This window comes from Fopius arisanus, unplaced genomic scaffold (assembly GCF_000806365.1).
Source record: "Fopius arisanus strain USDA-PBARC FA_bdor unplaced genomic scaffold, ASM80636v1 scaffold00066, whole genome shotgun sequence".
NCBI lineage: Eukaryota > Metazoa > Arthropoda > Insecta > Hymenoptera > Braconidae > Fopius > Fopius arisanus.
The window spans coordinates 700171-727767 of NW_011887805.1; the positions used below are offsets into that span (position 1 = coordinate 700171).

At 37.0% G+C, this 27597-nt stretch overlaps 1 protein-coding gene across 5 annotated transcripts; it reads right to left on the reverse strand.

Moving 5' to 3' along the window:
- Positions 1-9: 9 nt before the first annotated feature.
- how (protein held out wings) lies at positions 10-26260 on the reverse strand. Of its 5 annotated transcripts, XM_011309422.1 has the most exons (9): positions 24897-24969; positions 24765-24815; positions 14505-14638; positions 10959-11075; positions 9720-9863; positions 9097-9199; positions 8045-8356; positions 5028-5148; positions 10-2354 (listed from the first exon to the last, which is right to left on the reverse strand). In XM_011309422.1, the coding sequence occupies exons 1-8, from the start codon at positions 24940-24942 to the stop codon at positions 5066-5068; spliced, it is 990 nt and encodes a 329-aa protein (XP_011307724.1). In that variant the 5' UTR covers positions 24943-24969; the 3' UTR covers positions 10-2354; positions 5028-5065. The 5 variants fall into 5 exon arrangements, with proteins under 5 accessions (XP_011307724.1, XP_011307722.1, XP_011307723.1 ...); XM_011309420.1 differs by lacking the exons at positions 24765-24815; positions 24897-24969 and adding an exon at positions 25617-26260 and having other exon boundaries at positions 9097-9196; positions 9723-9863; XM_011309421.1 differs by lacking the exons at positions 24765-24815; positions 24897-24969 and adding an exon at positions 25617-26260 and having other exon boundaries at positions 8045-8341.
- Positions 26261-27597: the final 1337 nt, after the last annotated feature.

Genomic DNA, 27597 nt, shown 5'->3' on the forward strand with positions numbered 1-27597 from the left:
GCTTGAGAATTTTATAATTGTTCATTTATCCAATTTATTTAATCTATACATGTTGATTTCAATCCAACTGTACGTGTATTAAAAATATGTCTCTATTGCTTTATCTGATGGACAAAAATTCATCAATAGTGTTTGCAAACTTTTGGCTTTCGACGATAAATTTATCTCTGTAATACATGCTTGTCCAATGTATTGTAAACTGAATACAATCTTTCCAAGCAGTCGATACACAAAATTTCCACCCTAAATTTTCCATAATTGATATGAAAATGATTATCAAATTTCCAGAATCTATTTGGTTTGGCATAAATAAAGCTTTTCAAATCGTCGATTCACATGATATCGTTGAGTTCGGTAAAATGTAATTGAATTTTTATTTTCATTAGTCAATTCATCTGCCACGATTATCTCTCATATTAATCATAATAATTAATTAATTCTAATAGATCTATGTAGAAACCATCTGCATATATATTCATTTCTATTAACGATTTTCACTTAATCAGATCTTGGATCAAGGTTGAACATTGCAGATCTCTTGGCATCTAATCCTGCGATATATGGGACTTTATGCCCTTGACATAAAAATGAGACATTTAATGGTTATAATAATTAATGATTGTTATGTAAATAGAATCTCAGAGTACGTAATATCTACATAAAATCAATGCTGCCTCCCCCCAAAAAATTTTCCGTAGTACATTCCATGAATTTTACAGTATCAGTGTCATAACGGTATCTATCGAATCTCCATCATCTACACCATAATAAAATAAACTCGCTATTATTATTCACTCATATATTCGTCATAAACTTAAGTAGATTGCAGATTACTCATGATTCTTTATCCTAGTATAACGCTGACAATTGTTTTGTGGATCATTTATATACAACGAAAGACGAGCTACCATCGATTATTCATCAATGATCCATGTGATTAATGAATAAAATAGACAAATGATAGTTAGCTATATTGATAGCACTAAAAATTCTTAAATTTATATATATATGGCAGATCCAAAAATTAACGAGAGTTTATTATCATCCTTTTTTTTTCTTTTCGTTATTTTTGCTTTTTATTATAAGGTTAATTCGACATTAAGTAAATCCAATCTCTCACACAATCACTCCTGCAACTTCTTTCCAACAGCTACATACAACATATATAACTTACAATAATAATTCTCAAAAAATTATCTGAAAAAAGAAAAAAAAACTTCCAAGTGATAACAATCAATAAATCCTGTTGCATAGCCTCATCGAAAAAATGTGATGATAACTAGTTTGTTCATTACAATACAACAAAACATAATTCACTCTCTCCAATAGTGTATGAATTTTCCTTCATCTAAAGTAATTCTCTCTCTCACCTACGTTTTAATCCTACGAAAAATCATTATGGAAAACAATAATAACAAGGTAATAATAACGCTCGACGATTATATAGTACCGAAGAACTCTGATAGGTTATTGCACGTGTCTTCAAATGTTTCACCTAATTGCATAGTCCACTCTCGGTACACGACAAAATATAAATTGATTAATTACGGAAGTATTTAAGCGAAATAAGTGTAATTTCGAGCCGAATACCAATGATTTAAAGTGAATTTACTAAAGAACTTTCGTACGACTCAGTGAATTTCCGAGAAAAAAAAGGTCTCGTTATATTTCCTCCTGAAATTTATCAAGGATTTATCAGATCAAATTTATAAAATAATTTGTATGGCTTCAACTCACATGACCTTACCACTCTACTACTCAATTACAATATATTCTCGCGTGTAATGTTTAATTTAATCATGCAGCAACAAAAATTCCTTCAATTGGAAAAATGCATTGGGAAGACTGTGACACACAATGTTGCCCTGTGCGAAGTAGAAGTTGACGAAATAGAAATAAACAAAAATAGGTAATTAGCACGCCCGACCACCTTGACCTTGACTTGCTCACCCACTCAATGACACATTAGTGAAATATTTAATGTCCCACCCTTGAGAGAGAATAGTAAGCAATATCGAAATTTCTACACTTATTCAACGGTGAAATGTGACGGTGAATTTAATTGTTGCTGTCACATCAGTAATAAGTACTATGTCTTACCGAAAGGCAAGCGCAATGAAGGGATGATAATAATGATCGTGTTAAAGTTAAACTGTCTTCGTTGGGAATACAGAGAATGGATAAGCTTGAGACGTACACATAGGGCTGGTGACGCGCTTACGGCGAAGGCTCTCGGCTCTGCGACTTTCTGAGTGAATTTCACTCAAATTCATACACGCGGATCGCTGATTGATAATCCACAGTTTCCAGGTGTTAGCACGGGACCAGTGGATTCCATTGTTAGCACTCCAAGCCTACATGGCCATGGACAACCAGGGTTAACAAGAAAGATAAAAAAAAAAAGAAAAAAAAAACAGTATTGTTAGTAATCTGATTATGACTTTTTTCCTTACAATTTTTTGAATTTTAAAATTACTGTCACTTAAATTTCTCGTTCTAGTCTTGGGCAGTGCTTTTACCATCGATTATTCAATAATTTCATATCATAAAATTATTTTAATAATAATTAACTTGATGATGATGTGAATGGAAAGCAGTGCCTCAACACTTGATCAATTTTATGATTTTAATTATTAGTGAAAAGCAGTTTATATATTTTGTATACAGATGAACATGTACAACACGGAGAACTATTTTTCTTTACATCTTTCCAATATTAAAAAATGTCAATGAAAAATTGCATTAAAACAATTTAACGATAGATTACACAATTAAAATTTTTATTATGGCTCGTGTACCCTCCCCGCGCATAGGACAGGCAAAGAGACTAGTAAAAAAATCAATAAAATTTATCACTGTTAAATATTAATTCAATAATGATTTGGTAGAAAATGGATAAACTCAATAACAAGAAAGAGAGTATAGTCTATAGTCTATATAGTCTATAGACATGCAGCTTATAATTGGATGCATACTGCGAGATCATTGATTTAATATTTTCTGGATGGTGCAATAATCGAAATGTTAGATTAGTCATTGCCATTCTGCGAGATATTTGAAAAATCGTTACACCGAAGTATTTCACCGATTTTAGAGGCAGTGCTTATTAATTAATTAATTAATTTAGGGGGGTGTGCACCTGCGACCAGATAAATAGCAGTGCTAAGTGACTAATATCATGGTAAAAACAAAGACAATGTTTAAATTAAAACATTAAAGATCTGATGCAGAGTATTATCTTTTAAATTTTCTTCCTTCATATATTAATAAATTCGGTAAAGTTAATGAAAATGACCCATCAGCAAGCGGGTGTCAGAACCTCATGTTATACGGCAACGTGCCATGTATAGGACAGATTTATTATACAGTTCCAGGCATTTAAGCGTCAATAAATTATTTCATATTTTTTTTTTCTTTCGAATTTCTCTGTATTACAATTATTAATTGAACAGTATTAAATTAATCGAATTGAGAAAAAAAATTGTGTATAAACGTTAGTGTCAACTTGGCCATGTGGAGCATTTTTGTTAGTTAAATATTATTTATATAAAAAAATGGTGCTATCTTTGTGCCGAGATCATAATGGTGATAAATGGATGAATATTGCGTCTATGATTAAATTAAGGATTATCATTTGATATTTTTTAATCAGAATAAACGTTAAGAGATTATTTGTTAGTGGTAATACGTGAAAATAAAGAGGGTGGCAGGCCAGCATTGAGCAGCACATTTTTACCGCGTGTTTTTTTTTCGCCCAAATATTCATATTACGTTCGACAAAACGTTTATTTATTGTTTAATCGTCTGGTCTGTAAGCTGAAAATGGAATTCGATGGATTATCACAACACGTGTCACCAATCAAGGGGATGGTATCAACGATTAATCAATAAACAATTGTGAAAACCTTCGCGTCGCATCACGTTACCACCCCTGCAATTATTTGAAAAATTCCACAAGAACAAAAAAAAAATCATCTGTTTCATGATATTTATTTGTTTCTCTTCATTTATTCTTTCATATAAATATTTATGCAAATAATATAATAATAATAGTACGTATATAAATTTATATACAGATTAAAAATGGAAGGTCAATAAGTTGTTCCACAGGCACAAGTTGCCAAAAAAAAAACATAAAATTATAATAAAAAAAAAAAAAAATTTAAGAAACAAAATGCAAATGTAAATGTGTACGATATCCTGGAAGATTGAAATCTTAATCAATACATAAGCACCAAAACAATTAATTTTTCTGCCTTTCCTCAACACTGCCACTCGATACAACCAATTTGCATGATGCCAGTAGCAAAACAGTCTAGGGGGATAAATCGAGCATCACATTTTTACTCTGTGATTGGGCAGTGCTTCTAAATTAAAAATGTTGGGAGATGCACACCGGCGTTGCTATCTCCCCAGATATATTGACGAATGTAGAAAACAATTTCTCCACGATGGCATGGAAAATTAAAAAAAAAAAAACTAATCGAATGACCTCATCTCATACATCCTATCCTATCTATAAATGAAATAATTGCGTAGACCTAAGAGCGGGGAGTTGCGCCAAAAAATGAATTCAGATAAATTTCCATCAAATTATCCTCAACATAGCCACCAAAAATACCATGGTACTGGTAATCATTTAATTTTAAGTTCATATAATTTTTCACCCCTGTATTTGCCTTTCCAATGTATGATTTCCACGAGGGAAAAAATAGGGCAACTGTGATGTGCAAATTTTCTCATGAAATGTAATACTGCGTGTCTTCCAGTAATATCGATAATAATGAGGTCCTCCTTATATCCACAGATATAAATGAGAACCTAAATTAACTTGTCCCCTGATTCACTGACACGTTCAGGTACAACAGATGAAAAATTTCCTCAACGTGAAGTTGAGAAGGGCCTCTCCTCCTCCATACATTGGCAAGCGAAAACAGTGCAATTCCAATGGTAAAATACTCAACAAGAAAAAGAGTATGAGGGAAAAAAATGTAGGTGTATAAATTCTTGTGATAAAGAAAACTAACCTTTCCCGCATTAAGGCGCGACTGTGTTATCTCTGTATTCACGAGAGAGCGCCAGCCCTTTGATAAGGGTGCTCGCGAATCTGACCCAGATGCCTACGCTGTTTCGCAGCAGCTGCTGCACCTGTTTTCCCAACATACAACACTGTGAGTACATTTTGAGACGCATAAACATATCCCTTTTCATTATAGCACAATATCCAGGACAGCTTCCGATTCAACTATAAAACTTGTATCTCACAAATTATCATTAATTATACACAAATTATGAACGACAGAGAAATTGTCTGGATTTTTTATTAATAGCGAGATAGAGAGCAACATTGGAATTATAAATAATTCATGAGTATTTTGTCACGTTTATCATTCTTTCTCTGCTGTTCACAAAACACTGTCCTTTCATCTCGCCCTCGACAAATAATAATTTTATCTCATTTCATTTAATTTCGTTATGCAATGGGAGTTTTAAAATTATATTATGCAAATATAGATCGTAACAGTACTATAACGTTCTTTTAAATGCCTCGTCATTACAAACTATAATTCCACGATAATTGTTGGTTGCATATATTTTTATGGAAAATTCCCTGTTGATTATCAGAGAGACGATGAAAGGACGCTATTAAACATTGTCATGATATTAAACGTAAAACCATTATAATTCTCTTGTCGACTTGATATCTTACTCTTCTGACGTTTATTAAAAAAGGAAAAATCAGGTAATTGGTGATACTGAAATTGAAGTAAGAAAGGTAACCAGCCATTTGCGCTCACTCAAAAGCAACAACATTAAAAAAATAATAGTTCTACTCTGTCATTGTCTAATTTTCTAGGAAATATTGTATAAATATATGTAAAAACGTATTCCATTCGCTCATCGCCTTGTCATTTTGTATAAAAAAATAAAAATTAAATAATCGTATAAAATAATATAAAATAATGGACATTCTCGTGATCTATGTGCTGAAATTCGAAGGCTCATCGCTGCTGTTGAAATCAACAAAAGCCTTCGATAATGCCTTAAACATCTACAACAATATGCTAGAACCATCAGTCCTCTAATAACGCTTTTAATTTGGTCCCTGGGGTAATTTTCATCATATACCTATCCTTTGCCTATGAGAGACCCTACGCATACAGCCTATCTATCACCGACCGATCGTTTTTTCATTTACACTAGTGTAATAAAATATATCTCGATGTGATATTGTTAAAAATCGTCAAAAAAGTCGAATATTCCATTTAAAACTTCCATTAAAACCCCCTACGGCAATTCCATAAAATTCCATTTTGCAATAAGTATTCCTTTCTTTCATCCTTAGCTTATTGTCATTTAAAATTTTATCAATAGGATTTTTCATTGCAAAAATAGACTTTCTATTTATTTTCAAATGTTTGACATGCTGAATAATATTATTGCAAAACATAAAAACTTGAGACAAATGGAAAAAAAATGGAATATCGACAATCAAATCTATTCCAATTTGCTCTTCACTATGAGAAATAAGTAACAGTTTACTTTTTCGATTTTGGTATCTTGCAAAGTGTGATGTAGCACGTAAAAAAAAAAAGTTCAAAGCGAAAAAACTAGGCGAGGGTGAGAGCGAGAGAGTAACGTGGGAAAGGCGGACCGATCGAGTTAATCGAGTTGACGTAAAAAAAAATGTTTTAGTTTCACGGGTTAGACCAAACCCTAGGGAAATTCTAACTCGAGATTCTAGTTTATTACGTTGTAGTTGTTAACTTAGGTGCGTCCCGAAGAGAGTAACAAAAAATTGCCTAAAATAATTTTTAACAGTGCACAAAAAAAACTACGAATATTGATTAACCATCACCGCGGTAAATAAACTAATGTAAAAATTAATCATTAAGAAAAGTCATTGTAGGGAACGGGATTCGGACGATGTGAAAGCGCAGAAATGAATTCAGTGGATAATTTCAACTGCTGTTCAAAATGAAAAAAAAAAAAAAAAAAATGAAATTATATTAATAGTAATATATAAAACTAGTCTTCTAGTCCTAGAGTACTACATCCTCAATAAATATATAATAATCTTTATAGCCATAAAATAAACTTCTGACATTTTTTTTCCTCATCTAACTTCTACAAGAGAAGATTACTAAAAACAATTAATGGCCTTTGTTGCACTGAGTAATGCACGAAATGTGCCACATGACTGGACGCCCCGCGCTCAACCTATTCAGACGAGAGTGTACGAGGATCCGTTAGAAGTAGTACATATATATATATATATATATATATCCGTTTGGTATGTTAAAACAACTTCACTTACAGTTATCGAACGTTAACGCAATAACAAGGCGCTTTTCGTATCGTATTCTACATCACTACATGTTGATACTCTTAATGGGTTGGAAATACTTTTTGCATTAGCGGGCCCAGTGCCCCTCAAGGACGGTGTGATCTCCAAAACAATCCGCACGATTTTCTAATCTACTAAAGTACAACTCCACCGATTTAACCTTCACCATTGGTCCTAAACAATCCACATGGCATCTTAAAAATCGACGGTTTATGGACTAGCATTCATTCTACATCCTCGCATCGTCCTATCGCGAACGCCGGGGGGGAATTATGTAATTACGGATGATTAATGAAAAAAACATGGAGAAAAAAAAAAGAAAAACAATAACCACTTATCTTCATTGAGAGCTCAGTAAAAAAGAAAAATCTCCCTAAAAAAAATGAAGAAAAAAAAAAAATAAACAAACAATGACGCGACTAGTAAATGACTGATTTAAACTATTTTTGTTCTTCTTTTCGAGTTAAACTCTAGGGGCCCTAGACAATAAGACGATGTAATATTTATAAACGTACAGTGAACACTCTGTCGTGATGGTGTTTCCATCCAATAAAAATAATGGCAATTGGATCTAGTGAAGAGAGTGTCAAGTATTCATCATGAGTCTGATAATTCAAAGAGAAATAGGGTAATAATAATAATCAATAAATGAGAGCTCGGTCTCGTGCATCTAGCGTCAGCGAGCAAATAACCCACCAGAATGGTCAGCGTACTCGGTGAGAAGTGGTGATGCTGCAAGTGCTGCGTAGTTTGCGTAGTCTGCATATGGGGTGTAGATGAGACCATGTGGATCACCAGCTGACAGCAATGAGCCTGGTGGGCCTGAGCCATTCAGCAGAGAGGCTGCTGTTGTTGGAACGGATATCCTTGGCGAGAGTATCAGTGGTGCACCAAGGGGTGCATTCTGAGTTCTCATCTGCGTACCGAGACCTGGGAGCAGACGCTGGGTCTCAGCTGCTGCTGCTGCTACACGCCTCCATTCCTCATCGCAGGCTGCAATGTCGAACGCTACGATCATTCGTCAGATTTTTAGTCTTGTCAGGGGAGTGGAACCATTTATTTAAAGCTAATATCCTTTATATTTATTTCCATTATTAAAGCATAAGCTAACCAGCACTATTTTAATTTTATTATTTAGAGATTATTCAATGAAAAATTTTACTGACCAAAAACTAAATAGTGGCCATGTACGGAATGAATTAGATGTGAAAAGAACTCAAAGATAAAATGTCTAGAGCGACACTATTTTGCCAGCAATACATTAGCCCAAAAATCCAATGGAGATTTCATTGTATATGGCATAATTAAAGCATACATAATAATTCCGAAAAAAAATCCAACCCAGAAACGAAAAGATTAAACAAGTTAATTGACTTGTTTTCACGATTCATATTATCTCTCGTGGTAATATTCATCGGCACATGCCTTAACACCCGAGGATAGTTCTCAGGCGATAAGCAACATCTTCATAGAAAATAACTATTGTTCTTGGGCAATTGTTATAGCTCATATGTTTTAACGTGCGGTCAGACCCGAGACACTTTATCCTTTCACATAGATAGGTCTCATTGGAATCACGAGACTTTTTATCTTCCATATAATCAACATGCATTAACCAACCTCACTCGAGTTTAAAACAAGGTGACTCCCCCATATTGTTAATGATCTTACGAAATTTTTCAATTACAAATTTCGCTCATGTATACCTATAATTATGAGGTTATAGTTCATAGATGACATAAATTTACCTGCTGCAGCAGCAACTTTAGTGTTTGAGTCTCTGTAGGTACCGTTTATAATGGCAAGCTCCATAAGCTGCCGCTTCTTCAGTTCGTCCTCACCATCAGCCTGCTAACAATCGACATCAACGTCAGTATCCGATTGATATCTCTGACATTCACCCAGCTCAATTAATTATTTTTTTTTGTATTCAAGGGGATAATCAACAACGAGACACTCAATTGCTATTGTCGAGATTTTTTTTTATCGCAAGTATTTGTGACGACAGTTTGCCAAAGACACACGAGATATGCGTGGTGTACAAACACTTGTCTCATTTTTTGTCAGTTGTATATCAGTGGTGAAACAGAATGTAAAGACTATTTTCATGTACTATTGAAGGGTGAAGCGCAAATATATGAACGTTTTGTCATTAATTTAATACATTTACTTTATTATGTGAAAAATATTTTCTAATAATATTTTCTATGAAAAGAAAATTTGAAGGTGGCCTAAATAAAATCATCTTATATGATTCGGTCTCTGAGTTTAATTGGAGTGAATTTGTCAAATTTTATTCAATCGCTAATAAGAGAATTGGGAAAAGAAAGTAAAAAAAGATTTGTAAAGAAGCAAGTTGGAACTGTCTCACCACGGGCACAAGAAGTTTCTTGACTTCCTCGACGGCACGAGCGAGCTTTAATGTAGCGCGATTCTCAGTGTCCTCGACTGTGAGTAAAACGTGCAATTCGTCTGTGAGATGTTCCCAATTTGGTTTTCCCCGGTTCTGCTCCTCCTGTTGAGTCAATCGAAACAATGAATTTATATCGCATCGAGTGCTTCACCATGAGTCGTAATTTTGAAATGATAAAAAATTCATTACACAGCACAGACCATTCACTCGGCGACAAGAACATTACATAACTCTGAGTAAATCTGGTGGATATGATACATTTTATTCATGCCTTACAGCACTTACAGCTACTCAATCCTAAATTGTGAGAAAAACGCAACGCAAAATAACAAATGAGAGTAATGTATCACATTATGTACTTACAAGAGCTTTCACACGATTGCCAAGCGCAGCTTGAAAACAATGATTCATATTTAATGCATAGTTATTCAGTTGGATACTCGCAGCATTGAAACAAGTAAAAGTTTGAGGTATCCTCGGATGCCATAGAAATTGAACGAGAGTGATGAATATTTAGAAGCAAATCGTAATAATGGGAAATTGTGTTGGGACGAGTAGCAAATTGAAAAAAAAAAAAAAAAAAAAAAAATAGAGTCCATTAGGGATAGTTAAAGAAATTCAGTCAATAGGTGAATTTTAAGCAAAAATATAAGAATATTCAAGTTCATTTTTCACCAATTTTAATGCATAGTTTGAATATAAAAATAATTATATGAATAAATGAATGAATTCGGCGGAAAAGTACTGGGACATTTGAAAAGTCACTCAATCACTCAGCCATCCAGGGAGGTGGTTGAGTATATATGAAGAGTGCAGTGACCACGGTGGAGTGTCACCTCTCTATCTTCGTTCCATTCTCCTCTCATTTCACCTTAACCGGTAACATTTTCCTACAATACACTACGCGACAGGTATGATGGGCATATTCGACTTGGTACTGGTGAAGGTGTACGCTTGCCAGCGTGCAGGCCATATTTTCATTTTCTCTTCAAACGAGTGTTAATCCAACTCGCATGCCACGAGGCATTCACCAAGTGTTCACCTCGATTTCTAACCCGAATATGGACATAAAATCACGAGATTCAAGCGCACCAAAAAGTTCAATATAAATGGTGAATGGCGTTGCATGTCTGTCTGTGATTTTTTCGTTTGATCTCACCGTTACAGCTCTAATGACTTACGAATTTGGGGCTTTACCTTCTTTTTATCCCTCATCGAGCCCTTGCCTCGCACCATTATTTTACATCCTGTCTCTTGTTCAAGTTGTTTCGCTGTCATTCCACGTGGCCCCAAAATCCTTCCAACGAAATTAAACTGAAACGATAAATAATAAAATTAACGATATACAGATATTTATATAGAATCAAAGCCTCGAGAGTTGTGAACACAGTAGTTTGCACATTGTGAAAATAGGAAAGACGAGATTAAAATGAAAGCTTAGTTTCACTCAACTATTCATATACGAGCAATCTAGCCACAATAGCCACTTAAACTTTATGTTTGGCTCTTTACGATGTCCACCTAAAAGGAAATGTTTAGAACATTTTTTCCTATTAGCCAATGCTAATACCTTCGTGATTGTAATAATATGCAATGTTGAATGTCTGTTTGCGGCGACAAATACGCTCGTTTCCCACAGTTTCAAGGGGGAAAGGATTAAAATGTATTTGTCTAGAGACACGGAGCATTGCGTAGGAAGATACGCAATTGCGTATTATCATTTGAGGATGTGAAGTAAGACCTACTGGTAAGTACTGCTGGTGGGGGGTAACCGACGCCGCCACCAACTCCTCGAAAAAAGGAGCGCCCCGTCATTATAATGTAGGTGCCGCCAACTCCTCTACTCATCATTTTCTCGATACCTCTCTAAACCTTTCTTCACACATTGTAAAATACATCACTCTCTGTACGATAAGTAAACTTTTTTTTTTTTTTTTTAATTCAATTATTCAAAATTTTTATCATCAATCAAGTAAGGTTTCAAGATTAGAATTTCTTTCAAAGTTGAAATATTTTTTGTCTCGCATTAAAGATTTAGCACTTGAAAAGAGCGCACCGGTCATATAATACTCGCAGACCTTATATCCGGTGTAAAGTCGTGTAGTTACCCCTCGCAATTACCCTACAATTAGGAGAGACTGACTAAGCAAGGAACATTCATGTACCCAAGTGTTTTTCCTCCTCTGCGTATATGAGAAAATCAGTGGAGAACATCAGTCCTGAATTTCAATATATTTTCTTTACACTTTGTTAATGGAAGTAAATTTATTTTCAAAAATAATTAAAACAATTTTAATTTCAAAGATTTAACATCGCCCGATCACCGGATTGGTAAGCAATGGGTAAGCGTTTGTGTATCCGAACATTCTCAAGACTTTTCGACCTACAGGCCATCCAGTTCAGCCTTTAAATATAGATTTTGTAACAATAACCAGCGGCTAACACTTCACAAGACATTCTCAGAAATCGTTGTAATAATTATCGGTACTAGCCTGATAATTATCACTCCCATTTCCGTCTGACTATTACCAATAAAATAATAATTCAATTGTCAAAAAAATATTATTGCATATGTAGATATAATTGGTTAACGTGGCTTTACAATGTGACTAACAAGTGAATATTAAAAATCAAAAGGATTTTTTTTTCATAGCTGGATTGAATATTTTTAGTAGAATCACAGAATATTTTGCAATCCATAAACTTGGTCGAATAATTCTGGAAAATAATATAAACTTTAGTGAAAAAGTTGTCGACTGCTTCTCAAAAATTTAAAATAATTGACTGCACATATTCTCTGTATTAAAAATGTTATCTTTCAAATGCTCTTTAGTTAAGTTTTTTGAAGGATAGAATTGGATGGAAATTTCTGCAGCTGAGAGAGAAAGAGCGAATATTTGCTCCTCTTATTTTTTATTCTTTTAACGAGAAACCCGATCATGTGGAATCCAGTGGGTGTCTTTTTATAGAATGGTTTCGCACTGCGAAAATAAAATTCAGAATTTATTCCGCTGTTTATCCATCTCATATCCAACGTCATGGATAACCCATGAATTCGTAACTTGGCCATTGCAATAAAAAAATTCCGAGTCTGCAGGTTTTCATGGATTTAGCATGGATGAAAAATATATGCTGTCCTTCTCGATGGAAAAACTATTTGCGAACAATAAGAACAGGGTGCGCCGTCATTGAAGCATTAACCCAGGGGGTTTAATGGACCGAGAGTTGGTGATTCTCATGTGAAATCGCCTCAGGGGCTCTCAGGGCTCTGAGCTCTCATATAGGTACGCTTAAAACCTGAGACATTTGGTTGTGACGAGCCACGTCGAGGTGAAACACTTTTGTATATATCAGCATCAAATCTAGAGCGTGACTACAACCTTCGCTGGAATAGCTCACTTAGCTCACTCCGTTTGTCTACTCATTGATCACAATATCTCCATTTCCTCAATTTCGACGTCGAGATTATGTAATCCATTGACTCCATATCAATGATATGTCCCAGGATTGTCGTGGAAGGATAATTGTATCTCAAGTGGCATTATGTGGTAGAATTAATCAATTCGTCGCCTATTTTCTATTGGTTCAATCCAGAAGAAATCTCATTCTGGATGATTCGACGGAATTGAATAGGACCTGTGTAAAATTAGGAGATTTTATGCAGCTAATTGTAAAACGATATTTTGTTCTTGAATAATTAGTTTCAATTGAATAACGGTTCACTCCGATGTTTGTCTCCCCAACAATTTGTCCCTTCTATTTATCCACTGACTCAATATCTACCCTTTATCTTCTTTACACAATAATAATGGGCTACTGTGAATTTCTGTAGATGTAAATGAGGTCAGTGTACAATAATTGCAGCCTTGAAATTGTTTTGTTTGAATGGGTGACATTTTTCGGATCGAGTTTTACTCTATAAAAACTAACAACCGAGGAGATTGGAAATTAAGAAAGAAGCTTGTGGAAAGATGAGGGAAAACCAGTGAAAAATAGTGAGTTTAGCCTATGGGTATTTGGCCGTTATTATAACTGAAATGGTATTCGAGTAAAGTCGGCAGAGCGTTTTGGTGAGTGCGTGTACTGTGCGTGTGGGCAAACTTCTCTTGGATTTCTATTCTCGTACATCGACCAAAATAAACGCCTTGGCTTGTACACATTTTCTCATGCAGCCAGAGCTCTCTTTCTCATCTCCCTTTTATCGTCACCATACAGCACATGTGGAAGACCACCAACCAGATTTCCATGCACACCCGACGGAAACATTACCTTGGCTATCCCCAAAATCCCGATACACTTTATTATTATTATTATTATTATTATTATTATTATTATTGCAGAATCAAGTAGATCATATGGAGTGTTTAAGAATGATTTGTCAATGAAGAGTTACGAAATTACATCTTCATTTGATTTTTTTAGTCGCAGTTAAAAATTCGATAATAAACAGAAATATTGTGTAAAGGGGCACTTGAAAAATATTGTTCCTCCTCCCTGAAAAAGGCTCAGAACTCGCCTGAATAATCATTGAGGCGTATCGACTTGGGATTATTATCAGACACGATTACAGACGCCAGTGGGCGGACGACAATTCCCCCAACATCATCTAACCTTTTTTCTCAATTACATTATCTATCTCACGTATCAATGTATTCCTTTTTATCACCAAGCTGCAACGATATTCTTGCTATTCCTCTTACACAGAAGAATGTTTAAAATTCTAGACAGCCGTTTCATACTCACATCGGGGTGTTCTTTTACTGGCACGTAGACCTTTTCCGTTAGTGTGACGACATCACCTTCTGGGTCTGGTAACGTCAGAGGCTCCTTTTTTACACCACTGATTTGAAATAGACTTGCCCGAACCTTTGCAATTTCTGAAATTAGAAAATTACTCAAATTATTTAATAGACTCTTCAGAATATAGAAGATCTTTTTGTAGATTTTTTTTTCTACATCTACTGCACACAATGAAGCAATAAATTTAGAAGGGATTCGCAATTAGTGTTTTTCGTTGAGCATTTAATTATTTAATTTATTCAGTTGAGTTAGACAATTTTTGATTTCCATTAATTGTTAAACGAGCGCAACATCGGATTATTCCTGGAGTGATTAAGCCTCAGTGCTCTGGAATTGCAATAAAAAATATAAGATCCACTTTCGTGTGGATTTTATCGACAAACCAAGTGGATTCGTGTCACGCTTCAAGGTATTTGCCACTGTACATGAAAATATGCACATAAACGTGTCCCTAACACAGTAGTGTTTCCATGCAATTGTTATTGGAGCTAGCCACTGTTACGCGAATCCTAATGAATTCTTTAAAATTTCGTAAAAATAAAAAGAAATTGAGAGAAGTTTTTTAGCAACAACACCGGATTGACGACAACTCATTTAAGATAATATAGGTGAGGTGAGGATGGGTGCTGGTTGAACGTCCATGAATCGGTGTCGAGAAAGTGTCCGTGTCATACCCCAAGAGGAAAAAAAGTAAAAGTGAATGATTAATTAACTCGACAAAAGAATCACTGTTTCATGGAAGTGGAGGCAACTCCAGACACGCATTACCATTCTGCTGTCCGGATAAGGGGGGAAGGCCAAGGAGGGATTGCAGAAATTTCCAGTATTATACGCAGTCGCATTGACGTCGCGTCTCGTCGTCATTAAACGTCGGGGGCGTATGTTCCTTACCATATAAACCCTCCTTCTTTTTATGTTTCACTTGTTTCTCAGGACTTGCGCACGAGAAGTCTTGCAAATCTAATGACTGGGCGTGGCCCATTCCACCTTCAGCCTCATTCTTCCCATCTTTTTGCATTTTAAAAAATATCAAAAATAAAAATTTCCTCCCAATATTGCCAATGCAATTTAATAATTCCACATATAAATCACAAAAATTGTTGTCGGAGAGATAAATGAGGGATGAAAATTTCGATTCATAACAAGCCCGATCGCATGGTACATCGGTATATTCATCCTATTCGAGATTAAATTAAACAGAAAAAGAAGGAAAAAAAATGTAGATAAACCGGACTATGGTTCCACTGATCACTTCTCGTCCGGATCAGCCGGTTTTTCATCGCAATCGCATCATCATTAATACGACGCACATTGCGATAAACCCACTAAATTTGCCGCCTGTCTTGCCCGCCCGCACGTTACTGTCTCATCCAAAATACCGTTTCCATGGAGCCATTCTTTTCATAATTATTGATAGAATATGTTAATTATACTGAAAGAAAGTTTTTGATAGTTGATTATTGTATGTTCTATGCATAAAAGGTGTTGGCATATAATGTTGAATGATTTTTTTTTTTTTTTGATGCAAAGGGTCTTCTAGTAAAAAAAAAAAGCATGGACTTATATGAGGAGATGATTAATGAGTAACTATTGAAGCATCAATTATCATTCTTACAAAACATTCGCAAATACACTTGAAAACGAAAATTTCATCAAGGTGCGCATTTCATCAAGGAATTAGGGCGGCCCTAATTCTCTAGAATTGGGATGGTGTAATTGACATGGTATCAAAAAGTCGACAACAACGAGCAAAAGGTTAACGTTCCCAATGTGGCCCACTTTCTCGCGTGTCTGACCTCTTGGTCCCGTTGGGCGCGTGAATAATGCGCCAGGAGACCCCCACTTGCTCATGGAAAATACGGTTTCACCACAGGATAACGAGATAGTGAAAAAATATTGCCGAGGACCGGCTGCACCTGCACCTGCACTACCAATACCTTCTAATAATGACCCTCATCCAAACCTACTGATTTCACTGGTTTTTGTGTTTAATATGGAAATACTAACGGAGACATTAATTCATTGAATTGTTGCCAAGGGTAATATTCCAACAACCAACTTTTTTCAATGTAATATTCGACCACATTCTTGAAATAATCAGAACAATCAGAACAGGCTGAAGGCTAAGTGAAATTGACTTTTCAAATGATGATCGAGTCTCTGGAATTCCAAAAATAAATCTGGTTATTTCGGTCTGTCTGCTCTAAAAATCCAATCCTCTCTTCACACAGCTCCAGCTGTCGCACCAATAATAATCGCCGATAATTTATCTAAAATTAAATCCCTACATTTACTGTTTCATTACATAGTTATCCGAGTGTTAATGCAAACCTGGCATTGTCAGAATATCCAGCCTCAACTCTACGGTATCTGATTTTTTCTGAAGAAGTGCATTGAGTGCATTATGAGTGGAAGAATGGAGTCATAGCAAGTGTTGTACTACAGTGATTACTATGAGATCATCGGGTTTCGTAATTGCGAGCGGTGCACCGTGACATACTACTAGGCCATAATGGCCTAGAAACAATCTACTGCCATCCCCTCCCATTTTGTCAACACATTAAAATAAACACGAGTATAACTGCGAATTTCTAAGCCTTATTGCTCTATTTCCAATTGACGCATGCTATTCCTTTGAGCGAAAACAATTGGTCAAATTGTGAGAATGTTAGTAATTTATTGAGAACTACTTCGGTGGAAAATAAAAAAAAAACCGAATGAATGGACCTGTACGAGAGATCAAATCGGAAGATTATACCGAGTTGAAGTCGCTGCTGAAGAATTTTTCTCGAGCAGGGAACGGCTCGAATTCCACACGAACCCCTGCACCCCTTCGTCCTCCGTTGACGCGACTATTCCAGTTTCATCGGTTCATTGAAAAGAGGAAAAAAATAACTAGTAAAAAAAGAAACAAACTCACAAATAACCGGTAAAGATTTTATTTCCTATGACACTGATTTGAAAATTTTCCCGTGTCGATGAACCCCACACGCAAATAGCGTGAAATATATCATTAAAGACCGGAAGTTTGCAGCTGCATAATCGATCCTCCGATTGGGGGAAAAAATAAACGTGGGTCTTTTGGAGATGAGTGCTCACGCACAGATGTTGAAAGTCTCTGGTGTCTCGTATTCTTAGTGCTGGTAGAACAACTCGTAAAAATTACATCACCATTCAATATACAGTGAAGAGGTTAATTGGACAACCGGGAGGTAAGAATCATAATCTCAACTCGGAATTCACCTGATGAGAGTCATGTTTCATTTATCACCATGGCACCTCAAATTTATTTGAATAAACGAAGAGGTACGTTGGCGAGAAGTCAAAGAAGTGAGATGATTGAGCAGCAAGTCCCTAATTTTTAATTGGTACAGTAATAATCGGGCGCTTTAACGAATTATACTGAGATGTTTAAAACAGGAGAAACAAACAAACACGAAAATTCAGTGGTGTGGTTTTTCAAAGCGAAAGACGATGAGAGAAAATTTATGCTTAAGCAACATTGCTTATTTTTACAGTGTGACTCAGTTCTTGTATTTATAATTCTTCCACGAGTACGATTTCTACGACTAAATTGAAAATTTATACTAATACTGTTTAAAAATGTAATGAATTTCAATCAATTTAGTGAAAAAAGTCATGGGAAAATGAGATAAATATAGATTAAGGAGCGATGATGAATATTTATTCTGCGGAAGAGGGGAGAATTAAAAATTGAACTGAACAGTTTGAGAATTTAAAAGGCCGATTTTCAGTCGGTCAGGTGTCTTGTCCCCTCCCAACAGGTCTCATTCATTGCTCCCCTAGGTAATTCTCACAATACACTTGCTCGAAGGGAGCTCTTCCGTGAAGGTGAGTAGTGAAAAAGTGAGGGGGATAGTGGAAAAAATAAACAACAAAAAAAAAAAAAAAATCTTCTACCTGTTGAATGTAACGATGACACGAGGGTGAAGGGCAAGCGAGAAAAATTATTTTCCCACGGGGAAAAGCCATACGCCTTTATAACGAGAGGAATTCCCAAATGAAACATCCGAGGCATAAAGTTTAATTGAAGTTCGATCCCGGGGAATTTCATGCTGGTACTTTAATGGTCATTCACATGTTCTTACCGTCGGCGGTTAGGCGGACGACGCAATTATGGAGATGGTGATCCACATTGTAAGGAACTATTAAAAATGATTACCTCACCCTTCGGCTTTTTTATCACTTTGAAAAATTGTTTTTTTTTTTTTTTCAATGAAAATACTGATATTTTCATAAATAACTTTTCTGTAGTTCAACGCTAATTTTGTGATCTTATCGTACTTTATCAATTGCGGTGACAGATTTTTTTTAATCGAGTAAATATTCTGAATCAAAATAATTTTTCTTCTCCGGTATAGCCCTCCGATGATCTGCAAACAGAGAAATATTTACCCTCAAGTAGCGGATAATGTCCGGTGTTATCAGAAAATGGGCATATTGCCTTTGTTTGCCCCACAAATATATTATTCCCTGTGCGGACTGAGCGCTCCCTTTGATAAAAGCCGTCATACAAGAGCTTTGACATTTCGCATCAAACTTCCGAGACAGTGAATTAAAAATGAAAAGTTCAATACTGAGAAATGAAGATAATGGTGATAACCCAGACTGGTTTTGTTTATCAAAGGGGAATGGAACGATCAAGACTAATTTTTACCCAATGTAATAATTCATTCGCGCTTCTCTCAATTAAGCAATAATGTTGATTTACTATTTTCTAGATTGAGTACCAATGAAAATCGTGGAGAGCATTATTTCATTGGCGAATGCTCTGATAAACTCATTTATCATGCCATTCCCATTTTTTCCTCTTATTATTCCGTTCTTTAACGAACCGAGAGCTGATTATTTCATACGATTCCATTCGACAGCTACCGAGATCCCGTTATATCATATAGAGGCTCTGGTTAACGATCATTCAAGCATATTCAATAACTCGAAAACCTGTCCAACGCGTAACCAACCACTCTGTGTGAACTCATCCGTAGAGATAAGAAAAAAATCTCTCTCCATCGGTAAGAAATTGAGGCAAAAAGAAAATCCGGAGGGCCTTGAAGCCAACACACTCAAGGTTTTCTACAACTTTTTCTTCCCTGACCAGTGCAAATTGGAGAAGGAGCTCTCGAGATTGTGGAGTTGACATCCGTGGAGGGATTCCAAATTTTTGAGAATTCTAACAATTCCCAGTCACTCAGGGTATTTTTAGATTTTCTCGAGAGCGGAAAAAAGTATCTACTCCGACTTACGCTGAATTGTCAAGAAATTTATAGGAAAAAAAAAAATGAAGGGAATGCGCCAGTGAACATTAATTTTCAACTAAAAATATAATATAGTTGCTTCAAGTAAATACTTTTTTCTATAAGAGGAGTTCTCCTGGGGGAATTCCCCCACGACGTAGTCCAAAGGGCCCTGGGGGGAACGATGAGAACCTAAAAAGGGAGAACGACGTCTGGGATAGGATTCTCAGGTCAGCACGCGGTCATCGGCCTCCCTGTTCGTATTTTCATTCTCATGATGAGGGCCCCAAGGCCCTCCTCAATGCATTCCCAGCACATTTTTTTACTCCCTTCAATACTTTTTATTTACATTTTCCATTTTGCCACGTAACGGTCGTATCGTATATTATAAAAAAAATAAAAAAATAAAATCACCAAACTTGATGCTGACTCGGCAACGAAAGCCAGCAATTCCTTATTTAGAAACGAAACGATTAAATTTTTCTTGCCAGCGTTTTGAAGTTCGCTGAGAAAATTAATAACAGCTGTGCCGCATTGAAAATTAACGAAAATTCACTCCAACACAATTCAGTAGCAGAATAGAGATATACTGCTGGAAAATTATTATTTAAAATTTGAAGTATTCAATGACGTATTTGCATTATTTTTATCGATATTTTCTTACTAAAAAATTACATATCGTCGCGAATTTTCAATGGGAGTCTTATTTCATACTCATAATGAAAATAGTGCAAGTCCAACATATTATTTTCTTCAATTGACTACTGAACAAATATCATCAAACATAACTGAAAAAAAAATCGAATTTTCGCCTTTCTCTTGCACCCAAAGTGTGTTGATTTTCCTCAGTGGAATGTCGTTAGAATAATTCAAGAGTACAGCAGAACGTAACATGAAAGAAAGAATAAAAATCCTTTTCAAGAAGTCATGAAAGCCAGTCAGAAAGAATAAGGTGAGGTTTAAACGCTTGTCGTGAGGATAATGTGCCCACAGACATTTTAGTTTGGCTGTCACAACGGTATTGATGCTTTCTCGATGTACATGAAAAGCAAATTGTAAGGAAAGTGTGCCTCCCCCGTAATTGCCGTTAAGGTACCACCCTACCCTTTCGCACTTTTCTGTATCATTATATATTTTGGATTTTCCCGGATTTCATACGCATCCGTCTCAAGTGCAAAAAAAAATATACTTAAGTATAAAATATCTAGTCTTTCAATACATTTTTACAAAATTACACCTAAAATCACTTTTTTTTTCACTTGTACCGTAATATACTATTACGAAACATATGATAACAATTTTTTAATAGGACGGAGATTGTTAATATACCTGATTATCTTCACCTAGATTCTAGGTCCTAGAATGATCACTTCGAAGCCTTCAACAATTTTCCAACAATCACCCTAATGCAATTTTAATTTTGCCACACGTACATGGAAGTAACTTCAGGTGCTGAGTCGATTATATTCTTCATCTTTGAAGTCACGCCCATTGACTATAGTCAGGTAGCACGTACGTGTTTCAACACAGAATTCTCAAGACTATACATCAAAGGATTTCATTTGAAAGTCCGAGAGCGAGAGAGAGAGAGAGAGAGAGACAGCGGAGGAAAATGTTAACGAGAATATAATGTTTTTTGCACGCCTGCATAACAAACAATTGGAGGAGGGCTTGTATTTGTGTCGCTGTAGGAATGACTTTATCGTCATCATAAACCACTCAATGATAGTTGCGGCTTCCAAGATACTGGCACATGCGTAATGAAGGGTCTCTGAAATTGTTGGCTAAAACTCTTGGCTAAAGCAATACAGGGGATACAATCTATGACCAATGGCCAGCTGATTATTTCAATGAGAATCTGGTGGGTGTGTGTTAGACGCACTACTTATCTCGATCGCGATAAATTAACTCCATTCTACTACTTGTTGCATAAATGTAAAGGTGTATTTTCATTCACACCAAATTCACGTTTGGCATTTTATCACGTGGTCAACACACAGTCCAATATTTCCCAATTTTAGGCGCAAAATCATCAAGATTGAATGAAAAATGAAGTGACGAGAACATTTAATGAGATAGACAATTGCCATTGAATCGTTGACTAATTACAATTCACTAGCGTTTACAATATATAAGGGGGTCTGGTTATTTGGCCCGGGGATTTCCTTGAAATTTTCAGCGCGAGTTTACCTGATGGAATGGTTGAGCTCGTGAATGAAGGAAAAAAGAAATTCACTCCAGCTTGTTAATATTAATTTCAACCGATGAGGTTTAACCCGTTGTTTAACGTGTTAAGAATCCGCGCAGAAATCATCTCGATTGCAGCGTTGTCTTCCTTTTTTCAGATACGAGTTAATTAATAAATCAATTCCTCATTGAAAGCCTCAAAGAATAAGTTGAATTTCAACAATTGTTTTTAAAAAGTAAGTGATTTGAGAATTATAAAAATATTCAAACATAAAATGAACGATATCCATGTATATATCCATGTGGTTATTAAAACATTTGGAATGTAACGTTTAATTTGTCTCAGAGTGAAGAAAATTCATGGAGAAAATGACAAAGGAGTGGTCAAAATGCAAGACGTGAAAGTCAACGGTGGTGACCGCCCACTCGGCGTCCATTCACGTTTCCCCCCTCATGTTGTTACCGCCACAACGATCGCACGCGTCGGCAGTAGAATATCTCCTTTTATTCTTCAGCATCCTCCGTTGATCTGGCAAGTGGAAGGCGAGCCGAGGAGGATAAATGAAACAGGAATGAAAAAAAAATATGAGAAGAAATGGTGAACTGGTCGTTCTCAGTGTATTGCCTTTTCGGGCAAAACACCAGCCTCGGACTGGATCCCAACCACCGCTATAATACCATTACCCAAACGCGTACGTGTGGATGAGTTTAAACAAACCGATCCTTTTCACTTGTGCCAAAAGAGAAGTTTCAGCTGGAGTGAAAAAAAAAAAAAAGTACTCGAGAGCAGTTAAAATATCTTATGGCATATGTATGATATTCATATGCACAGAGTAGATTGAATTATTCACTTGAAGTGATGGGGGCCATTTTATGTGCGTTCACTGAACAATTTCCCGGAATGTTCACCGCAATACCGCAAAGAGTCATTGAAGCGTTTTAAAAACAGCAATATGTATATATTAAACTATATATATATGCTCAACTATCAGCTCTAGCTTTCCTCTCTATCTCAGCGTTATCGTTATATTGGCGAGAATATTGGAGAGAATCTATTGAAATTGCCGAAAAACTCGAGCGCTAGACGTGTAGAATTACATATTGGTAGAGGAACGCGTGGTTGGGTGAAGTAACCGAAGAGGTGTAGAGGTGTTTGGTTGGATTGTTGAGAGAGTATAGGAGTTGAGGCAGAGTTGGGGCTCCCTTATGCGAGATCGGCGAGTTAGCCGTTCACAAGGAAGGAATGCGGCCGCCACCGCAGGAGGGAAACATGTGGTGGCAAGGAGAGGAAGCAGGACGGAGCCACGACGGAGGCAGGGTCACAGAGGAGGACGAGGACGAGGACGCGGACGCAAGTTTTTAAGTAAAAAAGACAAGAGTTAACGGTAGCGAATATGTCAAGAAATACGTCGAGTTTGAGAGGGATATTTGTGGTGATGAAGGCAGACCATTTGAATCTGTTAAATTATTTATCACCTGGAATTTTCACTGTGACGTCCATAGGAATTGTTGATATACTTGAAGGCATTCAAGTGGAATTTCAAGGACTCTGTGCTTTTGAGACAGTTGAAGATGACAAGTCAGCAACATTTCGAAAGAACAGCTCGAGAGAATACTCGGCCATTGGACGACGCATGTGTTCTATTCACGCCAGTGGGTCACCGAGAAAACTCGTTGGACGAGGTTGAAATAGAGCCTCCAATGCAACGCTGTGTAAATTCCTTACGAATAAGAAATCCATAATAATTAATTGGAATTTGAGAGAGTATATATACTTCTGCACAGCCTTCAGAGTGACGCCACTTCCTTCAATTAAAATCACATCAAAATAGTAGGAGGCTATTGGTGACGGGGAGGGAGTGAATTGGGTTGAATTTTGGGGTCGTTTAAAATACCCTCGTTTTTGGGGCGAAGGAATAAAACCCATCGGTGCATAAATTTTTGGGATTTATGCCAGGCAAGTTGTTAATATGACGTGATGACGTGCATGAGCTATTTATTTTTGTTTAAAATATGACAAAACTCTCGGTTGGCCCTGCTATTCGACTAAAGTCTTTCCGGTTTGTTAAACACTAAATCATTGAAAAAATTGAGAGCCAAAAACTTTACATCTTCCTCCTATTTTCTTGAGTCAAGGAATAAATAATCTATCACTGCTTTTTCTGTACACCGATGGAATTCCCTTTCACAATTACTTATTTCTAATTTGTCATGTGCAAAGACAAATCCAAGTATAAGACATAAATTGCGGACGGGCTGCGTGGAAATGTATTAAAGCGAAATGATATCTCGGTATTCTACGGGGAATGCGAATCGATCTTTCTCCCCATGGCTCGGCATAATAAATATGGTGCGAGACATTGGGCTCCTCGGAGTGGTGCCCTCAGGGAGTGAAGCTCGAACGAGGAGGAGGAGGAGGAAGAGGAGGAGGAGGAGGAGGAGGAGGAGGAGGAGGCGGCGGTGGCGGCGACGGTGGCGGAGGGGAGAAGGAAAAATACATACGACTGGAATTGCAAATCGACTTTAATTAAGCACTCGAGATTCCAGTGGTGGCGGCACTTGGGGCTTGGCGTCATTTTTATCGCAACGAATCTCTTTGAGACGAAAGGCAACGACGTTGACAAGGTCACGCAAAATGCCATAAAATGGCTCTTCATTGTTCCACCACCATTACTTGCCATAAAATCCGATTTTTTTTTTCCACTGCAGCAATCGGGTAAGGCACGGGAAAATAAAAGGAGAAATCGAGTTGACAAACCTGAACTTGCTGACCTTTTTTCTCTCCATTCCCGATAAAATCCCGTTTGGGCTGATAAAACAACGGAATCAGTTACGAATGCAAAATTGAAGTTTTATAAATTTCATTGATAGTTAATTCTTTATGCTTAACCCGTTGGAAAAATAGTGATAACGTCTGGTAGCACCTGGTCCCCCATCTCGACGTTCTCCAAGACCAATATATTTGCTCGACAAACATCCCACTAGTCCTCAACAACTGTTGCGCTTCAATTCATACCATATAAACTCATTTGCCCGATCGACAACCAATCACATTTCAAAATACGCCAAGTTTTCACCGAAAGAGCAAAACCTTCTAAATACCACAAATCATTTATTCAATCCTGCCAAAATAGGACTCGTACACGTGACAAATACGAAACCAAGGTTTTCTCCGGAGGTTGAAAACAAGTTGAGCGTATTTTTTCTCTCTCTCATCTCCTCCCCCCCCCCCCCCCCCCCCCCCCCCCCCCCCTCTCGCTCGCGCTCTCTCTTTCTCTCCCAAGTAAACAATTCCCACCGGCCTTGCACCGCTCACCAGCAGCTCTTTAAAATCCAAACCCCCGTACGCCTACCAAATACAAAAGCCCACGTGACACGCAATGATTCAGAATTTCAAGTGGCCTTAAGTACAAGTCTCCTCATTCCACACGATTCTCCTCAACAACAAGAAGGCGTAACCGCGTGACACGTTCCACCCACTCTCACATTTATCCTCAAAATACCGATACTCCAAATGAACAATGTAAACAAACGTTTTCACGCGGAGAAAAAAAAAGCCTTCCTCAAATAATTCCCGCGGCCCCACCATAAAATTAGTTTAGGAACTCACCTTCATCCAGCAGTCTCTCCACATGTATGAAGACATTGGGAAAAGCGGCGAGCTGCTTCCTGTCTTTCAGCAATTGTGACAGATAGTCCGCTATACTCTGAGTGGTGGTATTGGTATTATCACACATATTTGTAACAGAATGATACTCAGAACCGCAGAAAAAACTCCTCTGAGGGATTATTTAAGAAAAAACCGTGTTTCCAATAGTGGTCAATTGCTCTAACGTGACTCGAGAATGGTAATACGCCCGTCCCAAGAAGAAAAATAATACACTTAGCCCGCTGGGTGTTGCAAATACCACTCGTCCAGCGCGGAGTATGTGATAGTTGTCTGTACGTGCGATCTATCCTTCCTGCGATTCGCAAAGGCGAAGCCGAAATCGTTGGATATGGAGAGTCGAGCGACAGAGACGAAGGGCCAATTTGTCCCTCTGTCGCACTTGGTGAGTTTTTCTTAATGGATATTCACTTGTGATTATTAACCATAGGCAGTGTTGACGGACTGGAGTTTTGGAAACTTTTAAATTGTCGATTAAAACTGAAAATTACTTGGGTATTTTTCACGCACGCGCACCACTGTACAATCGTATCACAACTGCGCGACTTCTCGTGTGCTCGATCGTGCCGACCTGCCTTCCTCTTCCAACAAAACTTGTGCCCTACCAGTCCCACCGTCCACCCCTCCCTCACACTACACCGCCAGTTCCATGAATTTCGATGCCAGTGCGCATGCTCCCTACCACTGCGCACAAGAGCGCTTGCACACACATACACGCACACACAGATTATTCGCTGCGGCGGCTTCCCGCCCACCACCATATACGGCCTCACAGTGTTCGAACGGCTCTTGTGTACTAACCAAAGGGGCAAAGCGGGGCCTGGGGATCACTCAAGTGATATGTTAGTGTGAGCAAGTTGAGTGGGTGTAAGTCACTGAGAGTCACCAGAGAAATAATTTCATTACATCCCCCCAACCTGTGTATTCTTCCAATACCAAATTCTCCTTTTTTTTATTTCTTCATTATCAGTAAAAATCATTGTTTAAATATTTATCATTTTAATCGAGAAACGACAATTCATTTTCACCTCCCCAAAAGAGATTCTCCATTAATTCCAAGTGTCAATATATTGTTGATCAGTTTAAAAGTTTCCGAAACTTGAGTAAAACAGAAAATGAGTTTTATTAGCAGTAGGTGAATTGTCATGTAATGTAATATTGCAAAACTCTTTTCTACATGCAATTTGTTAATTGCCTGAATCCGAGCAGTTGGTGCACCGTTGGAGGACATATCCTGATGAAAAGAAGGCAAAATGATCTCTTCATGCTGTTGATGATCATTAATATCCTCCTCGAAACATGTTGCAACATGCATCAGCAATACAGTTCACTTCGTTGATGCGTAACGGTTGGCCGGTACTATGCTCGTTAGAAAACGAATGCAATGATGCTGGGTATTATAACACTTGAGGAAGCAAACAACCGCCCCCAGGTAACCCAAATATCTTTACCATCCTTTTAAAACTGACACCAGTCTCCCTCCATCAAACGGTCCACCTGTGCATTATGCTAAAGAAAACTCGGGCTTGGCTTCCGTAATTGAGGAGAATACTTGCGTTACGCTTACAAGCGCATCTTGTATTGATAATGCGAGAGGACATTTTTGTGTAATTATGACTTTGTGACCACGATGGGCGTGAAAACACTTTCTTGCATTTTCAATATTCATTTTTTAAATTACCATGATTATCAAAAATTTCAAATGCTTGCACCAGCCAACCAACGATATCTCAATTTTCATTAACACGGGAGGAATGAATATAGAGGGGTATATGTATAGGATTTTAATAGAGGAGATGAAGACAGAGTTTCGAAGCGGAAGTCACGGCGACAACGCCCTGTTAACAAATTCTTATGAAAATTCGATTTCCTTGCACTCGACTACAGCATATCGCCGCAATACCCGGTGATACGTTTACGTTTA